This window comes from Coregonus lavaretus, assembly GCF_964263955.1.
Source record: "Coregonus lavaretus genome assembly, contig: HAP1_SCAFFOLD_5004, whole genome shotgun sequence".
Taxonomy (NCBI): Eukaryota; Metazoa; Chordata; class Actinopteri; order Salmoniformes; family Salmonidae; genus Coregonus; species Coregonus lavaretus.
This window is the reverse complement of record NW_028161449.1, coordinates 191-23,002: the sequence shown is the minus strand read 5'-3', so window position 1 is coordinate 23,002 and position 22,812 is coordinate 191. Positions and strand designations below refer to the sequence as shown.

At 44.6% G+C, this 22,812-nt stretch overlaps 1 protein-coding gene across 1 annotated transcript in view; it reads right to left on the bottom strand.

The window, feature by feature from the left end:
- LOC311120654 (protein unc-13 homolog A-like) overlaps positions 1–21,783 on the bottom strand; it is a gene marked incomplete at its 5' end in the record, with an annotated part of 40,382 nt that extends 18,599 nt beyond the window's left edge. Inside the window, 11 exons of the mRNA XM_084195239.1 lie at positions 607–687; positions 6,425–6,484; positions 7,593–7,716; positions 12,057–12,197; positions 12,667–12,755; positions 17,181–17,207; positions 18,674–18,751; positions 18,910–18,987; positions 19,174–19,317; positions 19,741–19,837; positions 21,657–21,783. Of these exons, the coding sequence (XP_084051365.1) occupies positions 607–687; positions 6,425–6,484; positions 7,593–7,716; positions 12,057–12,197; positions 12,667–12,755; positions 17,181–17,207; positions 18,674–18,751; positions 18,910–18,987; positions 19,174–19,317; positions 19,741–19,837; positions 21,657–21,783 (1,046 nt within the window). The remainder of the gene's footprint in view (positions 1–606; positions 688–6,424; positions 6,485–7,592; positions 7,717–12,056; positions 12,198–12,666; positions 12,756–17,180; positions 17,208–18,673; positions 18,752–18,909; positions 18,988–19,173; positions 19,318–19,740; positions 19,838–21,656) is intronic.
- Between the last annotated feature and the right edge of the window lie 1,029 nt (positions 21,784–22,812).

Genomic DNA, 22,812 nt, shown 5'->3' with positions numbered 1-22,812 from the left:
ATAGGCTAGTGATGGGTATAGGGAAACTTCGAGTATCATGTAGTAGCGTAAACCTATCGCTGTAAATTGAACTGGGTGAATGGAATATGAATGAGTCATCCAATATGCTGTAATAGAAATAAGGCCATGCTCATGAAAGAAAATCGTCCTCCCTCATCTTAAACAGCACTGACCGCCACTGCTCTACAACTATCCTTTAGGTAAACTTTCAATACAACCCTACTACCCTGTTAAAACAGCCACCACTCTACAACTATCCTTTAGGTAAACTCTCATTACAACCCTACTACCCTGTTAAAACCCTGTCCATCTCTCTTTCCACAACATTTCTATTCAGGGACGGAGAAAGGTAGGCAGGGATGGTTAGAGGGAGAAAGGAATGAGGGTAGGGATGGAAGGTGAAAGGGAGGGAGGGATGTAGGAGGCACGGATGGATTGAGAGAGGAAGGGATGGAGGGATGGGAGGGATGGATGGAGGCCGAAAGGGATGGAGGAAGAGAGGGATAGACGGAAAGAGAGAGGGATGGTGGGCGAGACGGATGGAGGGAGAGACAGATGGAGGGGGGGAGAGAGGGATGGATAGACAGAGCGAGATCTCTCCATTACCTTGATGGTGGGAAGGACAAGGTCCATGGCTGCACACTGTCTTGGTGTCAGGCTACGGGCTTCCTCTCTGATCACATGGTCCTACAGAGGAGAGAACAGAAAGAGAGCAATTCATTAATACATGTTTCCATAACATTCTTCTTGGAGAGGATACACACACACATACACACATACACACACACACACACACACACACACACACACACACACACACACACACACACACACACACACACAGCCAGATTACATTTCAGATGTTCGCATATGATAAGATTGCTATGTACACTGTCATGGAAAACTGTAATTTATACATTCATTTTAGGAATTATCAACAGTAAAACAAAAATATGTTTCTGCAGCATACTGTAAATTATGGAGCACTGTGGGAAAATTGCTATATTTAAAATGGTACTGTAATTCCACCGAGAATACAGTACCGTACCATATCTTTGGAGCGCCAAAAACATTTTGACCACTAGTGGGTACATGGTATTGTTGTTTCTTGCTCATTAACATATTTTGAGGCATACTGTAATATAAAATACTTAATTTTACTGGCCACCGAGCTGCCTGTAAGCTACTGTCAAATTCATGGCAACCCCTTTACAGTGTATTATTAATGTGGTTCCTGAGATGGTAAACACATTGTGAGATCAGATTATTTGATTCAGCAGGAGAATACAGCAAAACAGTACAGACAGCGACAGTACAGTTGCTTGCAAATTGCTCCTCAATCATGGTGCATTACAGACACAATGCTGTCTCCCTATCTTTCTGCTGTGCCTCTTGGAACATGAAATGAGAAGAGCGACTGTGATCAAAGATTGTAACTGTGGGAAGATCTTTTACTTAGGAGCAGAGATAAAGGGACTTTATCTAACATTAAAAACAGTTCAACTGTGTTACAGACGGATTGGAAAGCAACCACGATTACATAATATGATGAACACTTGGCCTGTTTAGTCATGGGTTTATAGCATGAAGTGAAGTTGCATGACTAGTGTAGGAGAGGAGTGGGCTGGCTTAGCAGAGATTACCTCAATCTGGATGTAATCACTATGGGAACTAACCAACTAACACAGATCTACTGCTCTGGAGGATGTACGTAGATTTTTTTCTTTAGGGGGTAGATCAGCTTTAATATTGCAGATAGATTGTAACTTCCATCAATGTAATTGTCTGCATCACTTCTAATCTCCCATACGTTTTTCATCTCGCATTTATATATATAAAAAATGTTTTTTTTTTTTTTTTTTTTTTTCACCTTTATTTAACCAGGTAAGCCAGTTGAGAACAAGTTCTCATTTACAACTGCGACCTGGCCAAGACAAAGCAAAGCAGTGCGATAAAAACAACAGCACAGAGTTACATATGGGGTAAAAAAACATAAAGTCAAAAAAAATACAACAGAAAATATATATACAGTGTGTGCAAATGTAGCAAGTTATGGAGGTAAGGCAATAAATAGGCTATAGTGCAAAATAATTACAATTAGTATTAACACTGGAATGCTAGATGTGCAAGAGATTATGTGCAAATAGAGATACTGGGGTGCAAAAGAGCAAAATAAATAACAATATAGGGATGAGGTAGTTGGGTGGGCTAATTTCAGATGGGCTGTGTACAGGTGCAGTGATCGGTAAGGTGCTCTGACAACTGATGCTTAAAGTTAGTGAGGGAGATAAGAGTCTCCAGCTTCAGAGATTTTTGCAATTCGTTCCAGTCATTGGCAGCAGAGAACTGGAAGGAATGTATATATACACATATACATATACATACTCATACATATAAATACATATACATACATATACAGTTGAAGTCGGAAGTTTACATACACCTTAGCCAAATACATTTAAACTCAGTTTTTCACAATTCCTGACATTTAATCCTAGTAAAAATTCCCTGTCTTAGGTCAGTTAGGATCACCACTTTATTTTAAGAATGTGAAATGTCAGAATAATAGTCGAGAGAATAATTTATTTCAGCTTTTATTTCTTTCATCACATTCCCAGTGGGTCAGAAGTTTACATACACTCAATTAGTATTTGGTAGCATTGCCTTTAAATTGTTTAACTTGGGTCAAACGTTTCGGGTAGCCTTCCACAAGCTTCCCACAATAAGTTGGGTGAATTTTGGCCCATTCCTCCTGACAGAGCTGGTGTAACTGAGTCAGGTTTGTAGGCCTCCTTGCTCGCACACACTTTTTCAGTTCTGCCCACAAATGTTCTATAGGATTGAGGTCAGAGCTTTGTGATGGCCACTCCAATACCTTGACTTTGTTGTCCTTAAGCCATTTTGTCACAACTTTGGAAGTATGCTTGGGGTCATTGTCCATTTGGAAGACCCATTTGCGACCATGCTTGAACTTCCTGACTGATGTCTTTGTCCCCATGTGCAGTTGCAAACCATATTCTGGCTTTTTTATGGCAGTTTTGGAGCAGTGGCTTCTTCCTTGCTGAGCGGCCTTTCAGGTTATGTCGATATAGGACTCGTTTTACTATGGATACAGATACTTTTGTACCTGTTTCCTCCAGCATTTTCACAAGGTCCTTTGCTGTTGTTCTGGGATTGATTTGCACTTTTCGCACCAAAGTACGTTCATCTCTAGGAGACAGAATGCGTCTCCTTCCTGAGCGTTATGACGGCTGCGTGGTCCCATGGTGTTTATACTTGCGTACTATTGTTTGTACAGATGAACGTGGTACCTTCAGGCATTTGGAAATTGCTCCCAAGGATGAACCAGACTTGTGGAGGTCTACAATTATTTTTCTGAGGTCTTGGCTGATTTATTTTGATTTTCCCATGATGTCAAGCAAAGAGGCACTGAGCTTGAAGGTAGGCCTTGAAATACATCCACAGGTACACCACCAATTGACTCAAATGATGTCAATTAGCCTATCAGAAGCTTCTAAAGCCATGACATCATTTTCTGGAATTTTCCAAGCTGTTTAAAGGCACTGTCAACTTAGTGTATGTAAACTTCTGACCCACTGGAATTGTGATACAGTGAATTCTAAGTGAAATAATCTGTCTGTAAAGAATTGTTGGAAAAATTACTTGTGTCATGTACAAAGTAGTCCTAACTAACAAACTATAGTTTGTTAACAAGACATTTGTGTAGTGGTTGAAAAACTAGTTTTAATGACTCCAACCTAAGTGTATGTAAACTTCCGACTTCAACTGTATATGCACATATCCTTTTTTATTACTTTCCAACCCTACCACCCCTTCCCTAATTGGAGTAAACTAGCGAACAACAATGCTTAGGCCTCTACTTCCAGCTTATACATACTATATACATTTTATGGACACAGTCAATTTTACAATAATTCTATTTTGTTTGTTTTTACTCCTGAATTTCCTCTACCCTCAACCTCACCGATCATTTTCATGATGTCCATCCGGTTTTATTCTATATTGTCACGATCGTCGTAAAGGAGAGTAGACCAAGGCGCAGCGTGTGAAATGAACATGACTTTATTATATTAAAGTATCTAAATACAAAACAAAAGACGACTCGTGAAGTCCACAGTAACAACGACTGAACACGGAACAAAAACCCACAAACACAAGGTGAAGACACACAGTTTAAATATGGCTCCCAATCAGAGATAACGAGCCGACAGCTGACACTCGTTACCTCCGATTGGGAGTCACTCAATACAAACATAGACATCGACAACCTAGACACCCAACATAGAACATGAACACATAGAATGCACACACCCTGGCTCAACATAATGAGTCCCAGAGCCAGGGTGTGACAGTACCCCCCCCTAAAGGCGCGGACTGCGACCGCGCCTCAAAAACCCCAAACAGGGGAGGGCTGGGCGGGCATACCTCCTCGGTGGCGGTTCTGGCTCTGGCCTTGACCACCACCCTACAATACACCCCCCAATGCGCCCCTGGTCCAGTCTGTCGACTCGCACCCCTGGCCTGGTGCGTGGAGGAGGAACGGGCCTTACCAGGCTGACGACACGCGCCCCTGGCTTGGTGCGTGGAACAGGAATGGACCGGAATGGGCTGGCGACGCGCACCACAGACTTGGTGCGGAGAGCAGGAACGAGCCGGACAGGGCTGACGACGCACCCCGTAGGCTTGGTGCGTGGAGGAGGAACGGGCCTTACCAGGCTGACGACTCGCACCCCTGGCTTTGTGCGTGGAGGAGGAACGGGCCTTACCAGGCTGACTTCTCGCACCCCTGGCTTAGTGCGAGTGGCAGGAACAGGCCGGACCGGGCTGGCGACGCGCACCGTAGGTTTGGTGCGAGTGGCAGGAACAGGCCGGGTCGGGCTGGCGACGCGCACCGTAGGTTTGGTGCGAGTGGCAGGAACAGGCCGGGTCGGGCTGGCGACGCGCACCGTAGACTTGGTGCGGGTGGCAGGAACAGGCCGGACCGGGCTGGCGACGCGCACCGTAGGTTTGGTGCGAGTGGCAGGAACAGGCCGGGTCGGGCTGGCGACGCGCACCGTAGACTTGGTGCGGGTGGCAGGAACAGGCCGGACCGGGCTGGCGACGCGCACCGTAGGTTTGGTGCGAGTGGCAGGAACAGGCCGGGTCGGGCTGGCGACGCGCACCGTAGACTTGGTGCGGGTGGCAGGAACAGGCCGGACCGGGCTGTGGAGACGGATAGGAGGCCTGGAGTGAACAGCGGCCACCACCCGTCCTGGCTGAATGCCTACCCTCACACACTCTGTGTGAGGCATCCGCACAGGACGTACAGGGCGGTGTACCCCTGGCCTGGTGGCCTCCTGGATTCGCCCCATCTTTGCCTCCGTCGTCCATGCCGTGTGCCCCCCCCTAAAAATTTCTTGGGGTTGCCTCTCGACCCTCCGACGCTGCTCCCACGTCCAGGTTGCCTGTTCCTGGACACGCTGCTTGGTCCTGGTATGGTGGGTTTTTCTGTCACGATCGTCGTAAAGGAGAGTAGACCAAGGCGCAGCGTGTGAAATGAACATGACTTTATTATATTAAAGTATCTAAATACAAAACAAAAGACGACTCGTGAAGTCCACAGTAACAACGACTGAACACGGAACAAAAACCCACAAACACAAGGTGAAGACACACAGTTTAAATATGGCTCCCAATCAGAGATAACGAGCCGACAGCTGACACTCGTTACCTCCGATTGGGAGTCACTCAATACAAACATAGACATCGACAACCTAGACACCCAACATAGAACATGAACACATAGAATGCACACACCCTGGCTCAACATAATGAGTCCCAGAGCCAGGGTGTGACATATATGCCATATCTTTCTAACTGTGCTCTTTCACAAAAGCTCTCAACCTATAACCTATATCCTTATTATGGACACAGTATGCTTTACATTAGTTATCTTGTTGTTATTAGTTGTTGTTAGTCCCATCCTTCAACTCCATTCAACACATCCCATCTATCTCTTAACACCATCCATATTGGATTTCTATTTGCCATATATTTTTCAACTGTACTGTGATGTTTCACAAAAGTTCTGAACCCTTCTATTCTCATTGTTTCTACAGATTGTAAATTGAAAATAAACATTTTTGCTAAAAGTATTATTATAGTATTGATTGATTGACTTTGACTTTTCAGATCACCCAGTAGTGCCTATTCAACTCTGTTTTTATCTCTCTCTCACACACACACACACACACACACACACACACACACACACACACACACACACACACACACACACACACACACACACACACACACACACACACACACACACACACACACACACACACACACACACACACTCAAATGCACGCACACACACACACTCATGGTGTGTAAGGTGTCATGAACGCCCCAGACCTACCTTGAGTTTGGATAGCTGTCCCAGGTCCTTGGCAGCACTGAAAATCATCTGGGCTCCTTGCTGTGAGGAGAAAAGACAGACAGACAGGGTTATATTGTATATATACACCTTTGAAGCCTTTACATACTGAATATAATGTGAAAGGAAACACGAAGGTGGTACAGTAAAGGAAATCGTTTTTTGTTGTTTGTGTGTGTGTGTCTATGGACGTGTTTCACTATACTTGTGGGGACCAGAAGTCTCCCCAAGAATAGTAAACGTTTTTTTTGGGACCAACTGGGGACATTTTGTTAGTCCCCAAAAGGTAAAATGCTATTTCTAGGGGGTTTAGGGTTAAGGTTAGAATTCGTGTTAGTGTTAGGGTTAGAATTAGGTTTAGGGTTAGGGTTAAGGTTAGGTTTTGGGGTAAAGGTTAGGGTTAGGTTAGGGTTAGGGGTTAGGGAAAATAGGATTTTGATCAGGACAGAATTGTGTCCCCAAAAGGTTAGTTATACAAGACTGTGTGTGTGTGTGTGTTTGAGAACATCCCTTCTGGGTGTTGTCAGCCTGGTCAGTGTTGCCTGTTGGTTAGAAAAGCAGGTTTTGGCTTTTCATTCCTCTATCCAGGCTTAACTAACATTTCCTGCATGACTGACACACAAAGAGAAAAGGAGACACCATCTTATCCTCTATGGTGTGTCTGTGTTTTGTACATATTTGTGTGTGTTTGTGTGTGTGTGTGTGTGTGTGTATCTACAGCCTAGAGGACATTTCAGCCAGAGATAGAGAGGTAGGCAACGCTGGTCCTGAAATGTTGCAGATACTGCACTGTACTGATTTCTCTGTTAGATCGTTTTTTGCTTCAGTCCTAAAAGAGACCAGGTAAAGTAGGTGGAATTTAGCCCAGCTCTGATATTGGCCAATTATCTCATTTGGTGCCTGTTGGGGGCAAGTAAACAGTGCAGTACCTGTAGCACTCCAGAACCATGGCAACATACTTCTGCTCTAGTGTAAGAGGTACTGCCATCATGGTTAGAATAGATTCATGGCTTACAGTGGTCTATCTGTCTCTCCATGGTGTTGTTGGTGTTGTATGTCTGTGTGTGTGTGTGTGTGTGTGTGTGTGTGTGTGTGTGTGTGTGTGTGTGTGTGTGTGTGTGTGTTTGGTGTATATAACATAACATCTCACATTCTGGTCATTGAGAGGTGGTAAGACTATCATTCTCTCAATGGTGTTGAGGACGATCTTCCACAGTTCCTTCAGGACTCGTTTCAACACCGTCTTCTCACAGATCTTTGCGAATAAAATCAAACTGCAGAGCAGAGACAGAGCAGAGCAGAGCAGAGCAGAGACAGAGCAGAGACAGAGCAGAGACAGAGCAGAGCAGAGACAGAGACAGAGCAGAGCAGAGACAGAACAGAGACAGAGCAGAGACAGAACAGAAACAGAGCAGAGACAGAGCAGAGACAGAGCAGAGACAGAGCAGAGACAGAACAGAAACAGAGCAGAGACAGAGCAGAGACAGAGCAGAGACAGAGTAGAGACAGAGCAGAGACAGAACAGAAACAGAGACAGAGCAGAACAGAGACAGAACAGAGCAAAGCCAACAGTCAAAGTCAGATCTAAAACCACAGCAGAAACACAATCAAGTTAAAGGGACATTAGACTTTCAAATCAACGTTTTTGAGATGTTTTGAGACCTCTAAAGTAGTCTAATGCCAAGATGAAACCCCGTCCCACGACATCAGTTGTGTAGATCCACCCCAAAGATAAGCATAGAATAAACCAGGAAAACCAGGGAATTAGACAGTGCTTATCTTTTTTATTTATTTTGTGATTGAGGCATATAGCTGAATTTCCACAACTGATGTTGTGGGACATGGTTTCATCTAGACGTTAGACTACTTTAGAAGTCTGAAAACATCTGACAAACTTTAATGTATGAGTGAAATGTCCCTTTAACACGTTCAAACGTTACACGCCACATACGTCAAGCCACAGGGCCTATAGGAAGACAACAGGATCAAACATGGACAAACACAATCACGTGTGAAGTTCAAAAAGCCATGATATGTGGAATAAATGCATCAGCTTTACATTATAATCTCAGTGAATGGAAAACCTTGGCTAAGGAGATAGGAGAAAGGATTTAGTTTTTGCATAGTATTAAGAGGATTCTACTGTAATACCCCACTGGCCTCGATGTTGCTGTGAGTGTCTGAGAGAGAATCACAGCTTACACACACACACACACACACACACACACACACACACACACACACACACACACACACACACACACACACACACACACACACACACACACACACACACACACACAAACACACAAACACACACACTCTTTCAGGGGTGGATGCCAGAGTAGAGAAGATGGCCTACAAGATAATGTTGGAATACATACAGCTCCCTGGTGAATACTGGATTGAATATCAATATGGATGTTACCACTCTGAAGTAGAGAAACACCTACACCAATAACAAACACACAAAGGCACACAGGCACTCATACACGCACACACACACATGCACACACACACCTAAACACACTGAGAAACACCTACCCTATAGAAAACACAAATTAACACAAAGAACAAACACAGACGCATGTACACACACAGAAAAACACTGACATGTTTTTCAGTGCGCATGTGTGTGTGTATGTTTGTGTGTGTATGTTTGTGTGTGTGTGTTTGTGTTTTTTGTGTGTGTGTTTCTTTACTGCAGGGGGAGTGGTTACATCAGTATTGATATTGAATCCAGTGTATCCAAAACACCTCCAGACTGATTATTCTGATGTGGAATAGAGCCATATCATCCTGCCTTTACACAGCATGGGACCTACTCTAGAACTGCTAGGACAGGGATCATCAACTTGATTCAGCCGCAGGCCGATTGTTTCTTGAGCTGATGGTCAGGAGGCCGTAACATTATTACAAATCATTTGTAGATGGCAAATTGACAGCAATAATCCCAAACAGATATAATATTTGACTAAAACATAATAATTTCAAACCTTGCTTACATTTGTATACAATCACATATACAGGTAACTGCCAAAATAATGGAAACACTTGAGTAAATGAGGGATACAAAGTATATTGAAAGCATGTGATGCCACACAGGTGTGGTTCCAGAGTTAATTAAGCAATTAACATCCCATCATGCTTAGGGGTCATGTATACAAATTCTGGGCTGGCCATTATTTTGGCTACCATGGCTTTGCCCCCATAATATGACAATGCCCCCATCCAAAGGACACGAGTGGTCACTGATTAGTTTGATGAGCATGAAAACGATGTAAACAATATGCCAGGGCCGTCTCAGTCATCAGATCACAACCCAATTGAACACTTATGGGAGATTCTGTAGCGGCGCCATCAACAAAACACCAAATGATGGAATTTCCAGTGGAAGAATGGTGTCGCATCCCTCCAATAGAGTTCCAGACACGTGTAGAATCTATGCCAAGGTGCATTGAAGTTGTTCCGGCTCGTGGTGGCCCAACACCCTATTAAGACACTTTATGTTGGTGTATCTCTATTATGAGTGGGAATATATATTATGCATGGGAATACTTTGGAACAGATTTCCACAATTATAATAATAATTATAATAATTTTATTTGCTCAGAAAACTTGGCTTGTGGACCGCCAGTTGGGGAACCCTGTACTAGGCTAACTGGTTAACTGGTTACCTAACCCAAGGCTCCAACTAGAGGGCTGCAGAGATCAGAGATTGTGTCCTGACAGAGATCAGAGATTGTGTCCTGACAGAGATCAGAGATCAGAGATTGTGTCCTGACAGAGATCAGAGATTGTGTCCTGACAGAGATCAGAGATTGTGTCCTGACAGAGATCAGAGATCAGAGATTGTGTCCTGACAGAGATCAGAGATTGTGTCCTGACAGAGATCAGAGATTGTGTCCTGACAGAGATCAGAGATCAGAAATTGTGTCCTGACAGAGATCAGAGATTGTGTCCTGACAGAGATCAGAGATCAGAGATTGTGTCCTGACAGAGATCAGAGATTGTGTCCTGACAGAGATCAGAGATTGTGTCCTGACAGAGATCAGAGATTGTGTCCTGACAGAGATCAGAGATTGTGTCCTGACAGAGATCAGAGATTGTGTCCTGACAGAGATCATTGCTGGGCGGTCTGCATTTTTCATGCTGCGGTTGGGAGCGGGCGGTCAGATTCAATTATTTTTGTTTGTCCCGCAGTATATTTGGAAACGGTTGTCTTTCTGCTTGGTATGCTTTAACCTACCTACTGTATTATAAACACATCTTTGTTGCATTATTCACACACTCAGAATTCACAGAGCAGGGAGAGAAATCCCCCGACCCCCCGCAACCCCCCCTCCCATCTTCCCACAACCATGAACCTATATGTTCAGTTATTTTTGCACATTTTGATATTGCCTATAGGTTTCAAAATGGCTGCGACCATGGCTGCTGGCAAGTGAGCTGCGTCGTCACATAGGCCTATGCCTAAAATAACATTGCAGGACTGCGGTTGGGTTTGGGACCAGTTCTTGCTCTAGCAGGTGGGAGTCAGACAGAAAGCCAGCGGGTGTGGGTGGGAGCGGGAGAGGGAGAGGGATGAATACATCAGTTCCATGCAGACCTCTAGCTCCGACCTCTAGGATAACTGCTTAACTAACCCAAAGCTCCGACCTCTAGGCTAACTGGTTAACTAACCCAAAGCTCCGACCTCTAGGATAAGTGGTTAACTAACCCAAAGCTCCGACCTCTAGGCTAACTGGTTAACTAACCCAAAGCTCCAACCTCTAGGATAACTGGTTAACTAACCCAAAGCTCCGACCTCTAGGATAACTGGTTAACTAACCCAAAGCTCCAACCTCTAGGATAACTGGTTAACTAACCCAAAGCTCCAACCTCTAGGCTAACTGGTTAACTAACCCAAAGCTCCGACCTCTAGGATAACTGGTTAACTAACCCAAAGCTCCAACCTCTAGGCTAACTGGTTAACTAACCCAAAGCTCCAACCTCTAGGCTAACTGGTTAACTAACCCAAAGCTCCAACCTCTAGGCTAACTGGTTAACTAACCCAAAGCTCCAACCACTAGGATAAGTGGTTAACTAACCCAAAGCTCCAACCTCTAGGCTAACTGGTTAACTAACCCAAAGCTCCGACCTCTAGGCTAACTGGTTAACTAACCCAAAGCTCCAACCACTAGGATAACTGGTTAACTAACCCAAAGCTCCAACCTCTAGGCTAACTGGTTAACTAACCCAAAGCTCCAACCACTAGGATAACTGGTTAACTAACCCAAAGCTCCAACCACTAGGATAACTGGTTAACTAACCCAAAGCTCCAACCACTAGGATAACTGCCACATGCATTCAGACACCTACTGAGTCTCACAATATAAATCCTCAGTAACTCCATGGTGAAAACAAACAGCTACTTTTTATCCAGGAGTTGCATGAGGGTTTACTAACCTCTCAACTAACGGGTTACTAACCCACCCTCTCACTTCTTGGCTAACTGGTTACAATATTAACTCAAGGGTGTAAACAGAAACCTACTTTTTATCCAGGAGATCCATGGATAGGCTACTGGTTACTAACCTCTAAGCCAGCTGATAATATGCATATAGGGACCTACTTTTTATCCAGGAGGTCCATGAGTGGTCTGAGGACGGTCTCAGCATCCATGGCAGCGTTGCTCTTCCCTGCAGCACTCCCCTTCATCTGGACTAACTCCTGGTTCATCTGTTTTACACAGTCCTCAATCACCGGCTTGAAACTGGACAGGGAAATAACACATGGTTAGCACAGATACACACAGACCACAGATACACACAGACCACAGATACACACAGACCACAGATACACACAGACCACAGACACACACAGACCACAGACACACACAGACCACAGATACACACAGACACACAGACCACAGACACACACAGACCACAGATACACACAGACCACAGATACACACAGACCACAGATACACACAGACCACAGATACACACAGACCACAGATACACACAGACCACAGATACACACAGACCACAGACACACACAGACCACAGATACACACAGACCACAGACACACACAGACCACAGATACACACAGACCACAGATACACACAGACCACAGACACACACAGACCACAGACACACACAGTAACAGAAACAGCCACAAAAACACACACACAGACACACACACACACACACACACAGAACCCCACCCCCCACACACACACCTGGAGCCGAAGACTGCACTGAGCTCATCCAGCACGGTGTTGAGTTTGTTCTGCAGTTCCTTCAGTAGTTCACTGGCCTCAGCATCCAGCTGCAACAGCAACAAGCAGGGAGATGCCCCGTCATTAGCTGCTACATCAATACAGCATTATATCACTAACATCATACATCTCGATATCTCTGCATCACTATGGGCCTTATTTTCACTTGAGATCTGCGCACATAACTCAACTTTTTGACTCACAGGGGCTGCGTCTGAAATGGCACCCTATTCCCTATATAGTGCACTACATTTGACCATAGCCCTACGCGAGCCCTGGTCAAATGTTAAAAAGTATTGCACTAAATAGGGAATAGGGTGCCCAGGGCCCATAGGGCTCTGGTCAAAAGTAGTGCACTGTAAAGAATAGGATACTATTTGGGAAACAGACTATATCTCTACATCACTACATTACTATGGGCGGCATTCTGACTTGACATCTGACTTGATCCCATAACTCAAACATTTTTACATGTTGAGTCTCTCATTGACATCAATGAATGATTTATGTCAGGGTCTGAGTTATTCTTATCTCAACCCTGAACCTGACCCTATGCCAATACATCATTACTTCACTACAACAATATGTCAGTGTCCCAAATGGCACCCTATTCCCTATATAGTGCACTAATTTTGACTAGGGACCATAGGGCTCTGATTAAAAGTAGTCCACTATAAAGGGAATAGGGTTCCATTTGGGATGCGACCTATGTCAGCCTCTCTGGCATATAGGGGGACAGAGTTCAGACTGGATAAGCCAGGGAGGGATGGGTGGATAGGATGGGGGTGAGAGTAGGGGTGTGCCATGGAGGGGGTCAACAGCCACTCTAAGCGTGTGTCCCAAATGTCACCCTATTTCCTATATAGTGGCTCTGGTCAAAAGTAATGCACTATGTAGAGAACAGGGTGCCATTTGGGATGCACCCTAAAGGTGTTTTAGGGCAAGAGGGTTTGGCAGAGACAGATAGATCCCCAACCCTCTAAATGTGTTTTAAAGGGGAGATCTAATCTATCTGTGTGTGATGGTCCCTTTGTCACTCAGTCAGCTCACAGGACCCAGGCTCCCACCTCAACTCACTGATAGTCAGTCAAGTAGATGTTTAGTACGCTAAGCACATGTTGTGTCTGGCTCACAGTCCCCCCATCACTGGATGCCTCTGCAGTACCATGTCAGGAGGAGAGGACACTGGATGCGTCCCAAATAGCACCCTGTTCCCTATACAGTGCACTATGGGCCCTGGTCAAAAGTAATGCACTACTGTATGTAAGGAATAGGGTGTAATTTGGGACGTAACATCTATAGGGCCTGTCTGTGTACTCCAGGGAGGACTGAAAAGAGAACAGAGGGGCAGACAGCATCATTTAGAATGACTAAAGACTTTCAGAGTGGCCTGCTCATTGATGTGTTTAAGTCTACTCTATAGATCCTACAATTCACCAGTAACATTGCCACTTATTCTGCACACAGAAGTCTGTGTGTGTGTGTTGTGTGTGCTTGTGTTGTGTGTGTTTCTGCTGTGTGTGTGTGTGTGTGTGTATTGGAGAGTGGGAGCTGTTTCAGGCCTGGTCCCTGAGATAGATGTGTGACAAAAGCTAGCTGCTCCATATGCATGACAGGTCATCACATTAAGCCTGTGTGTGTGTGTGTGTGTGTGTGTGTGTGTTTGTGTGTGTGTGTGTGTGTGTGTGTGTGACAGATCATCACTTTAGGTTAGATAAGAGTCATGCAGCCACAGACCAGCTCTCTAATCCTATCTCGTTCTGATGGTGGATGGCTTGTCGAGACAGGTGTTGTGTATAGCAGGCCATTATAGAAGCCATTACACAGTGATCAAGCTGTTATCCTGAGCATGTTTCAGAGACTGACGTGTTTACATACGGTTTGTCAGTATTATTGACCATAGCATGCACATACAGGGATCTGCCAAAATAATGGAAACACTTGTTTGAATGTTTTCTGTATGTATCATAAGAGCTATATTATCTTCACCCTCTGAGTGGAGAGGAGATCCACTCTCTCTCACGTCTCTGTCTCAGCCTTGCAGAAGTTGATGTTGATCTATTATTTCAAATCCTATGAAATGACGGATTTATTATTTCTAATTCTAAGATATGTAGAGCCTGAAATATGTGTTATTTCAAATTCTAGGATAGCACATTGGTCTGTGTAATTGCCGTGGCTTTCAGTTTGCTAATTGCGTTGGGAACACTTTCACTGCCAGTTAGCCAGTAATGTGTTTTTGTGCTGAGGTCTGCCTAAATGGAAAAAAAAACATTTAGTTCATCAATCTGCATTATCCATTATGTTTAGAGATCATTAGGAATAGCTGTCTAATGCCTGAATGACAAGGTAGTTTATAGCGTTATCAGGTTGTAATTACTATTGTATGTTTCTCCTGAATAATGCAACATCCCTGTCACTCAATTCGCCTAAATAAATCACCTGTCAAACGTCTAATGCAAGCAGCTGCAGCCAAACCAACTAAAGCATTTCCTTTCAGTCAGACATGCCTATGTCTGTGTCCTGAATAGCACCCTTTTCCCTATATAGTGCATTACTTTTATAGAGCACTACTTTCTCAAACGTAGTACACTAAATAGGGAATAGGGTGCCATTTGGGACGCAGACTCTATCTGTTCAGACGCCTCATTAACAGAACCGTTCCTTTAGAGAGAGAGAGCAAAGCTGGGGAGTTTTGTAAGCGTTTGAGAAGCTCATCAGAGTTTCTGTGAAATCCTGTCTGGAGCATTTTGTAGCTTCAGCTTGGGGACCAAAGAGAGGCAATCAAAAAGACCCTGACTCCAGGCTGCAGGCTGAGGGACACTGACGACTCCACTAAATGAGCCAGGAAAAAAGGCACCAAGCTAAAAATGGTGGGACCGGGTGGGTTGGAACCATTATCCTTAGTGACAGAATGTGGGCTGTGTGTGTGTGTGTGTTGGGGATGAATACTGCTCCCTGACAGAGCGCGGGGACTAGCTGACAGATGGGTAGCTCTGATTCCGTATGCCCTGTGGCACATGCTGCTGAGAGGGTCAGAGCGTAGGTGGGGTGTGTGTGTGTGTGTGTTGCTGAGAGTGGGAGAAGCATAGGTTGGGGGGGGGGGGGTGGGGGTGGGGGTGCGGGGTGAGAAGTGGGGGTACATGCATTTACTATAGTTCAGTAGATGGTGGTAGGGATAGTTAAAATAGAAAACGTCCCTAACACTGTATGGTCCTAATTACCACCATTTCCATCCAGAGGATCTTACATTTACATTTTAGTCATTTAGCAGACGCTCTTATCCAGAGCGACTTACAGTTAGTGAGTGCATACATTATTTTTTAATTTTTTAATTTTCACACTGGCCCCCCGTGGGAATCGAACCCACAACCCTGGCGTTGCAAACGCCATGCTCTACCAACTGAGCTACATCCCTGCCGGCCATTCCCTCCCCTACCCTGGACGACGCTGGGCCAATTGTGCGCCGCCCCCTGATCTTCATCAGGTTAAACAGAATGCATGACCACAACCATTTGTAAGAACTCCTATTCTAAGTGAAAGATGGTAAGGATGGTGGAAGACATATCCTTAGTAGGCCTAAAGGGTGTTATAAAGCATATTAGGGATGGTGGGAGTTCTATGTTTAGTTAAGAGTGGTAGGTAGGATGTAGGAGTTCTATTCTTAGTAAAGGGTGTTAGGTAGGATGTAGGAGTTCTATTCTTAGTAAAGGGTGTTAGGTAGGATAGTAGGAGTTCTATGCATAGTAAAGAGTGTTAGGTAGGATGGTAGGAGTTCTATGCATAGTAAAGAGTGTTAGGTAGGATGGTAGGAGTTCTATGCATAGTAAAGAGTGTTAGGTAGGATGGTAGGAGTACTATGCTTAGAAAAGAGTGTTAGGTAGGATGGTAGGAGTTCTATGCATAGTAAAGAGTGTTAGGTAGGATGGTAGGAGTTCTATGCATAGTAAAGAGTGTTAGGTAGGATGGTAGGAGTACTATGCTTAGAAAAGAGTGTTAGGTAGGATGGTAGGAGTTCTATGCTTACAAAGAGTGTTAGGTAGGATGGTAGGAGTACTATGCTTAGAAAAGAGTGTTAGGTAGGATGGTAGGAGTTCTATGCTTACAAAATAGTGTTAGGTAGGATGGTAGAAGTTATATGCTTAGTAAAGGGTGTTAGGTAGGCTGTTTAGTAAAGGGTGTTAGGTAGGACAAGTCATCATTGTAATTAAGAATCTGTTCTTAATTGACTTACCTGTATTAATAAAGATTACATACATATTTAAAAATAAAGGAGGGCAGGAGTCCTATGTTTAGTAAAGGGTGGTTAGGATGGTAGGTGGTAGGAGTCCTATGTTTAGTAAAGGGTGGTTAGGATGGTAGGTGGTAGGAGTCCTATGTTTAGTAAAGGGTGGTTAGGATGGTAGGTGGTAGGAGTCCTATGTTTAGTAAAGGGTGGTTAGGATGGTAGGTGGTAGGAGTCCTATACTACACACCTTGCAAAAGGACACAGCCCCCTCCTCCTTGAGAGAGAGCAGAGTAGAATGGGGAAACACAAGACCACAGAAGACAAAACTCAAGGCATTTAAAACATTAGAAAGAGGAAAGAGACAGCATGCACATAACAGAAAACGTTTGCTATATTCTCAGGATTAGACAGACAGACAGACAGGCAGAGAGAGACCAACACAGAGACAGTCAGAGAAAAAGACAGACAGGCAGAAAGAGAGACATACAGGCAGAGAGACAGAGAGACAGACAGACAGAGAGACAGACAGGCAGAGGGAGAGAAAGAGAGAGAGACAGACAGAGAGACAGACAGAGAGACAGACAGACAGATAGAGGGGGACATGCTAGAATATCTGAAACCCAAGACACAGACTAAGGGCTTTCATCCAGACATTTATCAAACATTTATAAAACAACATTTATAAAACAAACAAACTAGAACGCACAAGACCAGACAGGATGGAGGGAGAAGAGCTAGAAGAGTGGAGAAACAGAACAGGGTGGGCGAATAAAAATCAGTCTTCAGAGGGATGGTGACAGATCTAGGGGGAAGGTGAGGATTGTCTGATGGGGTAGGACTAGGATTAGGGCCATGGAGGGTGTGGGAAAATGGGGATATGAGGGGTGAAGAAGAGATACAGACCTGCTTGCCTCCCATGGAGTTGGGGTTGGGGTAAAGGTTAAAGGGATGAGGGACAGGGTAAGGGGTTGGGGTAAAGGTTAAGGGGATGGGGACAGGGTAAGGGGATGGGGATAGGGTAAGGGGATGGGGACAGGGTAAGGGGATGGGGACAGGGTAAGGGGATGGGGACAGGGTAAGGGGTATGTATAAAGGTAAGGGGATGGGGACAGGGTAAGGGGATGGGGACAGGGTAAGGGGATGGGGACAGGGTAAGGGGATGGGGACAGGGTAAGGGGATGGGGATAGGGTAAGGGGATGGGGACAGGGTAAGGGGATGGGGATAGGGTAAGGGGATGGGGACAGGGTAAGGGGATGGGGACAGGGTAAGGGGATGGGGACAGGGTAAGGGGATGGGGACAGGGTAAGGGGTACGTATAAAGGTAAGGGGATGGGGACAGGGTAAGGGGATGGGGACAGGGTAAGGGGATGGGGACAGGGTAAGGGGATGGGGACAGGGTAAGGGGATGGGGACAGGGTAAGGGGATGGGGACAGGGTAAGGGGATGGGGACAGGGTAAGGGGATGGGGACAGGGTAAGGGGATGGGGACAGGGTAAGGGGATGGGGACAGGGTAAGGGGATGGGGACAGGGTAAGGGGTATGTATAAAGGTAAGGGGATGGGGACAGGGTAAGGGGATGGGGACAGGGTAAGGGGATGGGGACAGGGTAAGGGGATGGGGACAGGGTAAGGGGATGGGGATAGGGTAAGGGGATGGGGACAGGGTAAGGGGATGGGGACAGGGTAAGGGGATGGGGACAGGGTAAGGGGTATGTATAAAGGTAAGGGGTTGCTACAGACCTGTTTGCCTCCCATGGACTCAAACATCTTCTCCAGCTGAACTCTGAGCTGCTGGATGTTGTTGATGAGAATGCAGGGCTGTCACAGAGACACAGTCATAGTATTATACATCTAGCATATAATAGTACTATTCACAACCAGACTGGCCATAGGGGAGTTTGGGCAAATGCTAGATGGGCTGGTCCATCTTTTTTTGTGTGCAGAAAGATCATTATATGCATCCAGAGAACACTTACCACTTTCTCCTGGTTCAGATACAATCCAAAATCCTTGGTTATGATTGCAGCATATTGCAACAGAACTTTGTTGATGGTCTAGAAAAACAAACAAGAAAAGGAATGAACAATATTGAGTTGTTACAATATTAAAACACTCTTAGAAATAGTATTGGACACACACATACGCACACACACGGTCAAACAAACAAACACACACACACACACACACACACACACACACACACACAGCTAGGGACTTTAGGTTAGGGGTTAGTGTCTGACCTTAGCAAAGCGGCACATGAAGTGAGCCAGGGCCTGTGGGTTGGGGCACTCCAGCTTCTTAATGATCTCAAAACTCTGGTTGAGCTGAGTGAACACATCCACCACTGAACAGGAGAAAAGGACATGCTCCGACGTTGGCTGGAACTGGAGAACGAGCGAGAGAGAGAGAGACAGAGAAAGAGGGAGAGAGAGAGAAAGAGAAGGGGGAGAAAGAGAGGAGAGAAATAGATTGAGCGAGAGAGAAAAAGAGAAGGGGGGAGAGAGAGATAGATTGAGAGAGAGAAAGAAAGAGAAGTAGAAAGAGAGAGATAGGGAGAGAAGGGGAAGAGAGATTGAGAAAGAGAGAAGAGAGGGAGAGAGTGAGAAAGCGAGAAGAGAGAGAGAGCTTTAGTATCTCACAGTGGTGCAGTATTTCATTGGAGTGAGCAGAGCAGAGCAGCAGAGTGCTGTATGTCAACACTGCTGTTATTTCTTCATCCCTCACTGAGAAGAGACAGAGGACTACCAGACAGTGAACGAGTGAGAGTGAGTGAGTGAGGTGAGAGGAGAGTGTGTGTGAGTACTCACGCCAAGCTTCTTGTCGCTCCCTAGAGCTCCGTGCAGGAAGTCCATGGCAACATCCTCATTCTCAGACAGCCACTGAATGACAAATGGCTCGAACCACCTGGAGGACACACACACACACACACACACACACTGTGAGTGTACTGTACATACTATCCAAAGTGTGTGTGTGTGTTGAAAGTGTATTCCCTGCTGTGCGCCTTGTTTAAGGGCATCTGTCACAAGAGAAAGTGATAAGGTGGGCGGTGTGTGTATGTGTGTGTGTGTGTCCTTAACTCCTGAAGGTGCTTTGTGTTTAAATGACAGCAGCAGGTGGGCGGGACTGTGAGCTGTCATTCATAACTCACTCTGTAATGGATTGGACGCTGTTTGACCAACAATGACAGGGAGGTGTGTGTCTAAGAGGGCACTAGCAAGGTTGTCTGAGAGAGCAGTATTCCATATCTTTACATATTTAATACAATCACCTGTCTTTTACCTGACCCTCATGACATTCTCTCCTTTAATTTTTTATCTAGTTTTAAATGCTGATTTGTAAAGCACTTTGGGGTTTAACATGTATGGCAGGGTTGGGGTAAACTATATTTCAATTCAGTCAATTCAGGACGTAAACTGAACTGGGTGTTTGTTTGTTTGTGTGGGTGCATTACAGTACTTACAGAGAATACTCAGTTGTACATATATGGTGTGTTTGTATGGGTACATTACAGTACTTCCAGAGAATACTCAGTTGTACTTGTATGGTGTGTTTGTGTGGGTACATTACAGTACTTCCAGAGAATACTCAGTTGTACTTGTATTGTGTGTTTGTGTGGGTACATTACAGTACTTCCAGAGAATACTCAGTTGTACATGTATGGTGTGTTTGTGTGGGTACATTACAGTACTTCCAGAGAATACTCAGTTCTACATGTATGGTGTGTTTGTGAAGGTTGATTGCATGACTGTATATATTTACTGATTAAAATAATGTGGCTGCTCCTGTTGGAGACAACATGACATCATCAAGGATAAAACAAAGGCTTATTTCCACTGTGCTGTAGTATTTACAGAGAATACTCAGGTGGTGTAAGGTGTGTGTATTTGTTTGGAAAGTGATTTTATTTGGCTTTATACTCCAGCATTTTGGATTTCAGATCAAATGTTTTATATGAGGCGACAGTACAGAATGTCACCTTTTATTTGAGGGTATTTTCATACATATCTGTTTTACCGTTTAGAAATGAAAGCACTTTATGTATCTAGTCCCCCCATTTGAAGGTGTCATAAGTATTTGACAAATTCACTTATAGTGTATTAAATGTAGTCAAAAGTGTAGTATTTGGTCCTATATTCCTAGCACACAATGACTACATCAAGCTTGTGACTCTACAAACTTGTTGGATGCATTTGCAGTTTGTTTTGGTTGTGTTTGGGATTATGTAGTGCCCAATAGAAATGTTAAATCATGTATTGTATCATTTTGGAGTCCCTTTTATTGTAAATTGTTATGTTTTATTGTAATAGTTTATTGTAATTTTGTTATGTGTCGGAACCCAGTAAGACTAGCTGTCGCCATTGGCGTTTGCTAATGGGAATCCTAATAAAATAAAATAAAAAACCTATTTGGTTCCAGGTAGAACCCTTTTGGGTTCCATGACAAAAAGGGTTCTACTATTGGGACAGCCGAAGAACCTTTAAAACATTAAAAAAAAAAGAATGTACCATGATCACGGCTAATCATGAATGAATGGTGAATAATGATGAGTGAGAAAGTTACAGAGGCATACATATCATACCTCCCCAATAATGTTTACCTCCCCTGTTATTGGTAATGGTGAGAGGTTAGCATGTTTTTGGGGCATAATCTTTGTTCATCTGTGTGTGTGTGTGTGTCTGTGTCTGTGTGTGTGTGTGTGTGTGTGCAGCACACTACTTACAGAGAATACTCAGGGGGTGTGTCCTTGAAGGCAGCCAGTTCGCGGACGTACTCATTGTGGAACCACTTGACTTTGAAGTGAAGGTTCATGTACTCTGTGCTCTTGCATAGACGGTGCTTATCGTGCTCTGTCAGGGGAAATGAAAAAGGCAGAATGTTAACATGCATGTCTGGACTCAAATATGATGTGGTTGGCGGCAGGTAGCTTAGTGGTTAAGAGCATTGTGCCAGTAACCGAAAGGTCGCTGGTTCTAATCCCCGAGCTGACTAGGTGAAAAATCTGTCGATGTGCCCTTGAGCAAGGCACTTAACCCTAATTGCTCCTGTAAGTCGCTCTGGATAAGAGCGTCTGCTAAATGACTAAAATGTAAATGTCACAGGAGTAAAAGGCTCAATGCTGAATCAATCAATCAAGCTAATAGGGAAGATCTGAAATCCAGAACCACTGAAGCGGACAGTGATGGAATCAATGCTGAATCAATCAATCAAGCTAATAGGGAAGATCTGAAATCCAGAACCACTGAAGCGGACAGCGATGGAATCTGAATTCTGAAGTTCAGCACCACACGAGACTGGACAGCGACCATCGGGTACAGGCAGTCACTCTACTCTAGTGTTACATCCTGATTATCCACCCTTCTCCTAAAGTGTGCACTTGTACACTCCCTGTCATGGATGGTGGAGACTCCCTCCAGCCAATGCTTACATCAATCCAATGCTTTGAAATCCATGACAGGGAGTGTGCCAGTGCACACTTTGGGAGAACAGAGGCGAATCAGGACAAGGACTAGGTGAATCCTGAAATATATCCAGGAAGCCAGTAAGTAAGAAGCCTGAAATATATCCAGGAAGCCAGTAAGTAAGAAGCCTGAAATATATCCAGGAAGCCAGTAAGTAAGAATCCTGATATATATCCAGGAAGCCAGTAAGTAAGAATCCTGAAATATATCCAGGAAGCCAGTAAGTAAGAAGCCTGAAATATATCCAGGAAGCCAGTAAGTAAGAAGCCTGAAATATATCCAGGAAGCCAGTAAGTAAGAAGCCTGAAATATATCCAGGAAGCCAGTAAGTAAGAAGCCTGAAATATATCCAGGAAGCCAGTAAGTAAGAATCCTGATATATATCCAGGAAGCCAGTAAGTAAGAATCCTGATATAT